General features: G+C 38.7%; 1 protein-coding gene across 1 annotated transcript in view; it reads left to right on the top strand.

Annotated features, from left to right (window-relative positions):
• Nucleotides 1-1,674: 1,674 nt before the first annotated feature.
• The window catches only part of LOC119559046 (calcium/calmodulin-dependent protein kinase kinase 2), an 88,898-nt gene continuing 81,079 nt past the window's right edge, over nt 1,675-9,493 (top strand). Inside the window, 1 exon segment of the mRNA XM_037872174.1 lies at nt 1,675-2,002. Coding sequence (XP_037728102.1) covers nt 1,705-2,002 — 298 coding nt within the window. The 5' untranslated portion in view covers nt 1,675-1,704.

Below are 9,493 nucleotides of genomic sequence, written 5' to 3'. Positions count from 1 at the left end.
AACTTTTTATATACTTACAATTATAAAAAAATTCAACTTGATAGGCGGCTTAAACGGGACCTACTTGCATTCATGTACATGACTTTTTAACAGTTATGGCGTTATTGGAACTTTCGTACTACATTCTATTCTTTTGTGTTCTTCTTTTAGGTAACTACTAATCATTATTTTAAAGAATTCGATGATTCAACTTAACTTATCTTTTGCATTGAATTTATAAATTAGCTTTTTGAATGTCATTCTATTTTTATCCTTACAGTGCGCTTCATGACCCATTGGTGACACTATTTTATTCATTATTTTACGAATTCACTTAGTCGTACTTATTCTTAATACAACAAAACGAAAAACAGCCAAAAAATTTCAGCAAATTAAGTTTTAAGCCGAAAACAGTTAAAAGTGCTATTTTTATAATAATTTTGTAGCAGAAGCAGAATGGCCTACACATTTTTGTTGCCGCAACTGTATATGGACTAGTAGTTGACCATAATTCCACAACCAACCACGGTTTTGGCATAAAAACCAGTTTTTTTGGTGGAAAAAGGAATATTAACAATCCAAATTTTTAAAATGCAGGTCACATGTTGATGAAAATAGTATTATTACCCAATATTTTTGTTTACAGGATAAAAACAAAATCAAAAGGTTAAGGACCCATGCACAGTCACAGCCTTCTTAATATTTAAGTCCAAAGAGGAATTATGGTGGAGTCATAGGATCGTAAAAGGTACCCGAGGAAAAATTTTGTTACTGGCTTTGAATAAAATACATTTTTAATAGCATTAGGCCCGAATAAAATAAAAAAATATATTGTGGGCACACTAGAAGCGACCACTCATACATTTATCGTAGCACTCAGTGTAAACCTGTAAAATTTGTTTTTTTGTATATTTTACTTTTTCATTTGCTTTCTAGTTGACAAAAATCTCCGACATCCTACATATCGTGAAAGAAGTTTAGAAAGGTATATGATAAATAAAAACAAAGAATAACGCTGTATTCGAGTACCCCGACTATCAAATACCCATTACTCAGCTAAAGGGACCAGAGGGAAATGGAGATATGCAAGCAGCAAGGCGAGATTGAAATGCGCCACCTACCCGCGATCTCAATATATGGTTAGCGGGCGGTAGACAGATGTAAGCGTTATGGGCGTTAGAGTGGGCGTGGAATACTTTACTTACATCAATCGATGATATTGACGAGACTAATACACTTCAGTTAACATTTTTTATCTAGCATGAAAATTGTGAGCGCCAACTGCATGGGCGGTAGAGTGGGCGTGGCATATTCGCGTAACAAACTTGCGCTGCGTACAAGGCTACGGGATATCTGCGTTCATACTTACTTACTTATTTAGAAGTACTTATTTTTAGAAGTTTGTGGGCGTTAAAGTGGGCGTGGCAAACTTTTTTTTGGGTCAATCGATAGGTATTAATGAGAACCATACATTTCAGTTAACAATTTTATTCTAGCATGAAAACTGTAGAAGCCACAGTTTTGTGCGGTTTGTGGGCGTGGCAGCCTGCTGAAACAAACCTGCGCTGCGCAAGAAGCTCAGGAATCTGCATGCCAAATTTGAATAGCCTAGCTCTTATAGTTTCCGAGATCTCAGCGTTCATACGGACAGACGGACATGGCTAGATCGACTCGGCTAGCAATCCTGGTCAAGAATATATATACCTATACTCAACACATTATGCTATGAAAATTCTGTCGAAGAAACGTCTGGCACGACAAGCTGGACTTATGCGTCGGGGACCTAGGAAAACTACATCACCGCTTGATCGAGTTTACAGAGAAATAGCTGTTTTAAAAAAACTTGATCATCCTAACGTTGTAAAGTTGGTAGAAGTGTTGGATGACCCGCAGGAGGATTCATTATACATGGTTTTTGAATTGGTGCAGCAAGGAGAAGTTCTAAGAATTCCAACAGATAAGCCACTGTCTGAAGAAAGAGCTTGGAGAATTTTTCGGGAGTCGTTACTTGGATTAGAATATTGTAAGTTAAACCCTTAGTTTTATGCAGAAGCTTGTAATACATTCTAGTAAATGAAATAAAGCTCATATATGCTAATCTAATCACTGTGGACGACAGTGCACGAAGTGACGAAGCGCACCAGGAGAATGTACGAAGGCGACTACTATATATAGCCGCAGAATTGAACTGAAAGTATCGCAAAGACTTAACTGATTGCATACCAACACTTAAAAAATGTCAATTGGTTTAGGAGAAAAATCAGTAAAAGTGTAAAAGTGACAGTTTGGAATACTTAAGCGATTGGGCCGGTGGGGGAGCACGGGCCATTTTATTAGACTTTTTAGATTCTTGCTGACAAAATGCGTCGAATGACACCTCATATTATCATAAAGTGAGATTTTCCGTTTAAAGGTTATTTTAAAAACAAGATTTTTCAAAATTAATATTTTGTTGGTCAGATTGTGTTTGTCCCAAAAAGTTGTTTAGTGTCCTAGAAATTTTAGCTGCATGTAAGAAACTTTAGTTCTACCACTTATCGAAATAGTTTAGCGGGAAAACCGCCATAAATAGCTCAATTTCAAAAGGCTGTACTTTCCGAACCACTTAAACTATAGCATTTGCTAAATGTCGTTGAAAATGTATTATGACATACTATGCACGCCGTCTTAACATAATTTGTCTAGATACTATAGTTTGACAATTAGAGCCAAAAATATAACAAATATATTTTTCAGATTTTTTTTATTGTTCTAAAACGGTATTACATTGTTGTAAAAATTCACGTTTTAAAATTATTAATCAACAAAAATTACCCCTTTTATCAGTTCAGAACAACTAACGCTGCACTGAATTTTGTTTGTCCGTATCCAAACTTATTTTAAATGTCTTGGAAATATTTAAATGGTGTTTTACACCTCAATATAAGCCACTTAAGTTCCACCACTTTTGGAAAAACCCACTAGTTTATCGGGAAAACATCGAGAAATAGCTAAATTTTGTTCGCCCGTAACGTGGAAGCTAGTAAAGCTGCAGATCTGCCAAGAATGATATTGGTAGTTCCTTGTAGAGTTGTACCCTTAGATCTCGAAAAAGAAGTCAAAAATATTTTGAGGTTTTTTAAATAGAATTTTTTGGTATCTCGGTCTTTTTAATTATTTCTCGAGTTGCGCCTTTTTTTTTGCCGAATAAATAAATACGCTTTATTGACTATATTGTAATAAATTAATACATTTTGAAAATGTGGAATTTTCTAACAATGTGGTGACTGTAAGACGTTTGTTGATATCGTAAAAGCTTGAAAAAAATCCGACCACTAACTTAGAAGTGCACTTTAAAGTTTCCGTCCATATGAACCAAACAACCCTTTAGTTCCAAAAAAAAAGTTTCACTTGTGAATAACCTTGGAAATCACGTGGGACATGTCCTCTTGCTCAAGTGACGAACAAGTGACGCTCCATATAGAAAATAATATGGGATGTCCGCATTTTCACAAGTAAAAATTCAAATGAAAATTTTTCGAAGTCCTACTCATTTTTCGTATGGCCTGTCACGTGCCGGTGACACGTCCCAAGTGAATCACTTGTGAAAATCAGAATTTTTCCATGAGTTTTTACTTGTGAAATCACTTGCAAGTGACACGACCCAAGTGAAATCACTTTTGAAAATCAGAATTTTTCCTATGAAAATATAGAATTTAAAATACATACATATTTAATTTCATTTTAATTAGATGGTATTATTTAAATTTTCAAAAATTGGACAATTATTGTTTCTGCTTTTTTGTTTCGTAAGCTTATTTTTAACGTTAGTCATCGCCGTTCTTAAACCTTTGTCCCACTAGTTTATCGGGAAAACATCGAGAAATAGCTAAATTTTGTTCGCCCGTAACGTGGAAGCTAGTAAAGCTGCAGATCTGCCAAGAATGATATTGGTAGTTCCTTGTAGAGTTGTACCCTTAGATCTCGAAAAAGAAGTCAAAAATATTTTGAGGTTTTTTAAATAGAATTTTTTGGTATCTCGGTCTTTTTAATTATTTCTCGAGTTGCGCCTAACCAATTTGGGTGTTATATGTTTTACTTATACCCGTTACTCGTAGAGTAAAAGGGTATACTAGATTCGTAGGAAAGTATGTAACAGGCAGAAGGAAGCGTTTCCGACCCCATAAAGTGTATATATTCTTGACCAGGATCACTAGCCGATTCGATCTAGCCATGTCCGTCTGTCCGTCTGTCAGTCCGTCCGGATGAACGCTGAGATCTCGGAAACTATAAGAGCTAGGCTATTGAGATTTGGCGTGCAGATTTTTGAGCTTCTTACGCAGCGCATGTTTCTTTCAGCAGAGTGCCACGCCCACTCTAACGCCCACAAGCCGCCCAAAGCTGTGGCTCCTACAGTTTTGATGCTAGAATAAAGATTTTAACTGAAATGTATTGTTCTCATCAATACCTATCGATTGACCCAAAAAAGTTTGCCACGCCCACTTTAACGCCCACAAACCGCCCACAAACTTCAAAAAATCGTAAATTGAACGTTGATATCTCGGAAACTATCAAGGATAGAGAATTGGGATCTCAGATTTAGATTCCGTAGCCTTGTACGCAGTGCAAGTTTGTTACGCGAATATGCCACGCGCACTCTAACGCCCACAAACCGCCCAAACCTGTGGCGCCCACAATTTTCATGCTAGATAAACTGGAATATTTTGGTCTCTGCAATACCTATCGATTGATCCAAAAAAGAATTTTCCACGCCCACTCTGGCGCCCATAACGTTTAAATCTGTCTACCGCCGGTAGGTGGCGCATTTCAATCTCGCTTTCCTGCGTGCATATCTCCATTTCCCTTTGGTCCCGTTAGCTGAGTAACGGGTATCTGATAGCCGAGGTACTCGACTATAGCATTCTTCCTTGTTTTTTTTTTGCCGAATAAATAAATACGCTTTATTGACTATATTGTAATAAATTAATAAATTTTGAAAATGTGGAATTTTCTAACAATGTGGTGACTGTAAGACGTTTGTTGATATCGTAAAAGCTTGAAAAAAATCCGACCACTAACTTAGAAGTGCACTTTAAAGTTTCCGTCCATATGAACCAAACAACCCTTTAGTTCCAAAAAAAAAGTTTCACTTGTGAATAACCTTGGAAATCACGTGGGACATGTCCTCTTGCTCAAGTGACGAACAAGTGACGCTCCATATAGAAAATAATATGGGATGTCCGCATTTTCACAAGTAAAAATTCAAATGAAAATTTTTCGAAGTCCTACTCATTTTTCGTATGGCCTGTCACGTGCCGGTGACACGTCCCAAGTGAATCACTTGTGAAAATCAGAATTTTTCCATGAGTTTTTACTTGTGAAATCACTTGCAAGTGACACGTCCCAAGTGAAATCACTTTTGAAAATCAGAATTTTTCCTATGAAAATATAGAATTTAAAATACATACATATTTAATTTCATTTTAATTAGATGGTATTATTTAAATTTTCAAAAATTGGACAATTATTGTTTCTGCTTTTTTGTTTCGTAAGCTTATTTTTAACGTTAGTCATCGCCGTTCTTAAACCTTTGTCCGGGTCCTCTGAATCCTTGGCCAACGCTCCTGAAAAAACATATGTTTAAAAAATGCGTTTTATTTGTTTATTTGTATATATACCTTTTAGAGCTGTGTATAAACCCTTTGCGGGATTTTCTTGCCACAAAACATTACGTCATACACTTTCGGCTAACGGAACCCATTGAATACCTTCAAAATTTACGTATTTTAAACTAAGATCAATGAACAACATCTTAAACTTAATGTAGCACTTACCTGACTTTATTATATTAACTTAAAGAGACGATTAAAGTAACTCTGCTGCGCACAATTAAAATGGATGCTTCCCTTTCAATCACTCAAACAGAATACACCAAGTCTTCTCCTCACCCCTTTACTCGATTTCCTTTGTTTTTTCTTCGCTGTAGGCGCGTGCCACTGCATCTATACCCTTTCTAAAGTGAAATATATTCGACTATATAGTTTTAACTTCTTGAGTAACAAATACAATATGAAATTTTTTAAAGATGTTAATACTAAAATGTTTTAAATATTGAAATCAATTTTAACGGACTAAATTTCTATAACTAAGCTAAAAAATTATATTGTAACAAAAATGTATAATAAGTAAACATAACATTATAAGTAAATTCAATTTACTTAATTTTACTATAATAAAATAATTCACTTTTATAAAACACTATTAGTTTTTTCTTTTCGATATACAATAATGCTCCTAAAATATTAGGACATTCACATGTCGCTGCGCCACGAAAATTTTTCCGCCGAAATATTAGTCGCTAGCCGAGCATAACGGAGAGACGCAAAAAAAATAACGGACCGTCCGAAATTTGTCTCTGAGAGCGCCGAGTGCAGGCAGATTATAAGACATAGAAAGAGAGGGAACTTCCGAATATCTGCCTCTCTTTGTTGCACGATCGTTTTCGTAGGCAGTCTTCTACGCTGCGCCGACTGCTCTGCTGACGTCAACAGCGGCACAGCGTTTTAGGCACAAAAAAAAAACAAAAAATCTTTTTGCCTTGAGCCATGTCACCGCGTCCCTAATGCAGAACTGATGGTTTGTTTATCATATAACGATATAGCGTCGGGTTTCAACTTACAGTCAGATATTGATTGTTTTCAGGGATGGTGTGAGTACAACCTTTTCAATTTGAACTGCCTTAAATGCAACGTTATGACTTTTTATAGGGTACTCCTACTTTTGTTAGTTACTCTCTTCAAAATACGTCTCTCGACCGTATATATTCCGTTAATGACTTAGGCGTTCTTCTGAACCCAAAACTTAAATTTGACTGCCACATAATGTCCACTGTCAACAAGGCCATGAGTGCTCTTGGGTTTATAAAGCGTTGGTCAAAAGAATTTGATGACCCTTATACAACCAAAATATTATTTACCTCCCTTGTCCGTCCTATTTTGGAATATTGTTCTTCGGTTTGGAGTCCACAATATCAAGTGCACATTGACCGTATTGAGTCGGTACAAACAAATTTCTTCTTTTTGCCCTTCGTAGTTCGAACTGGGATCAAAACGTAAGGCTACCTTCCTATCAGAGTAGATTACTATTGCTTATTTTACCTACACTTGTAAATCGTAGAACAATGCTTGGTACTAATTTTATGCAAAATCTTATAAGAGGTGATATTGATTCTGTATAACTAGTAAACCGCTTAACTTTCAATGTCCCTGCTAGACTAACATGAAGTTATTATCCCCTAAATTTGCCACGATGTACATCAAATTTTTGTCTGCACGAGCCCTTTTGCGGTCTATGTAATAATTATAACAACGTTTACCATTTAATTTGCACACCAACTTCTATCCCGGTATTAAAAACTAATATTTTAACTCATTTGCTTCATTCTTAGTTGCTTCTTTAATTTCATTTGTGTCCCGTCTCTATTTGTTTTTTGTATCTTCCTCGCGAACTCGCATTTTTGCCCAAATTGATAAAAGGTCCCCGCGCGTAACAAGCACGTGCTTGGTGTCGTTGGGCCACTTGTTTGTACTGCTCGTAGTGCATCAACGTCCATCATATAAAAAAAAGTTTGCAACGCCCACTTTGACGCCCACAAACCGCCCACAAACTTCAAAAAATCGTAAATATGAACGTCGATATCTCGGAAACTATCAAAGATAGAGAATTGCGATCTCAAATTTAGATTCCGTAGCCTTGTACGCAACGCAAGTTTGTTACGCGAATATGCCACGCCCACTCTAACGCCCACAAACCGCTCAAACCTGTGGCACCCACAATTTTCATGCTAGATAAAAAATTTTAAGTGAAATGTATTGGTCTCGTCAATACCTATCGACAATAACATGGCTACGCCCACTCTAACGCCCACAACGCTTAAATCTGTCTACCGCCGGTAGGTGGCACATTTCAATCTCGCATTGCTGCTTGCATATCCCCATTTCCCTTTGGTCCCTTTAGCTGAGTAACGGGTATCTGATAGTCGAGGTACTCGACTATAGCGTTCTTCCTTGTTTTTTATATCAAACGGGCCGGCGTAGTCCATCCCTGTGTACGTGAACGGACGGGAAAAAGACACTCGCTCTTTTGGAAAACTTCCCATCTTCTGGACTTGCAATCTCTTTTTGTGGATAAAGCAGACCTTGCAGAAGTAAACCACTGCCTTCACCAAGTTCTTTATTCTCGGAACCCAGTATCTGGACCGGGTGAGACGCACCACTAACTGATTACCACCATGTAATGAAATGAGATGCGTGCATTTTACCAGAAGCCGCGAGAGTGCACATTCGTACGGTAGGATTATAGGATGTCGTTCATCATACCGCAAACTGTCGGAGGCCGTTACGCGGCCACATGCCCTGATTAGCCCTTTCTCGTCTAGAAAGGGGTTCAGGGAGAGAATCGAACTTGCCGCGGGCACAGGACGCTTCTGACTCAAGCAGCAAAGATCGCGTGGATGTTGCAGCCAAGTGGGTCCATGCCACCAAAGCGGGTTATCCACCAGCTCTTGAAGGGGAACTCCTCGACTAGCCAAATCAGCTGGATTATGTTCGGATTGAACGTGTGACCAATTGGCTGCCTCTGTGGATTCGGTGATCTTCGTCACCCGGTTGGCAACGAACGTTGTCCAATGGCCAACTTGTTTGGCTAACCATGCTAGCACAATCGTGGAATCGGTCCAACAATGGAGTTTTGAGGTCAGCCTCGGCATATTAGGAAGAATGGCTTCGGCCATCTCGGACAAAAGGAGAGCCCACATAACTCCAGCCTGGGAAGGGACACCGTTTTGACTGGCGCCACACGCGTCTTGGCCGTGAGCAAGTGCTCCATCGTCTTATGACCCACCTCTACGCGCACATAGATCGCACCTCCGTATGCCTTTTGCGAGGCGTCAAAGAATCCGTGATGCTCTACGCGGAACTCTGGACGGAAGGAAACCAATCTGGGTATTCTGACCTGGTCTAGGACCGAATAGCTCTGGAGAAAGCTGTTCCACCTTTGGCACAGCTCAATTGGAAGTTTATCGTCCCAAGCTAGATCCTGAAGCCAAATCTCTTGCATAAAGATTTTGGCACACACAACAAATGGAGCGAGCCAGCCTGCTGGATCAAACAGCTTGGCAATTTGGGAAAGGACTTGGCGTTTTGTGGGGGAGATTTCCGTTGCCAAATCTGGTGGGACGAAGAAGAACTCATCGGACGTCGCCTTCCATCGTACGCCGAGAGTTTTGGAAGTCTGTTGTCAGAAGATGATCGCTTTGGATATGAGCTAATATTTCTTAGTGGTTGGAGGTCCATTTTCTCAATAGAAAGCCCGCGGAATCTAGAGCACTTTGTAGCTCGCGAACAATGAGCTTAGCGTCCTCGGCGGAGTCAGCTCCCGAAAGGACATCGTCTACATACGTATGATTTCTTATTACGTTGCTCGCTCTTGGATGGCTGAGCTGCACGTCAGTTGCCAGCTGTTGCAGGACTCGAAT

The sequence above is a fragment of the Drosophila subpulchrella genome, unplaced genomic scaffold (assembly GCF_014743375.2).
Source record: "Drosophila subpulchrella strain 33 F10 #4 breed RU33 unplaced genomic scaffold, RU_Dsub_v1.1 Primary Assembly Seq16, whole genome shotgun sequence".
NCBI lineage: Eukaryota > Metazoa > Arthropoda > Insecta > Diptera > Drosophilidae > Drosophila > Drosophila subpulchrella.
This window is presented reverse-complemented; position numbering and strand designations above follow the sequence as displayed.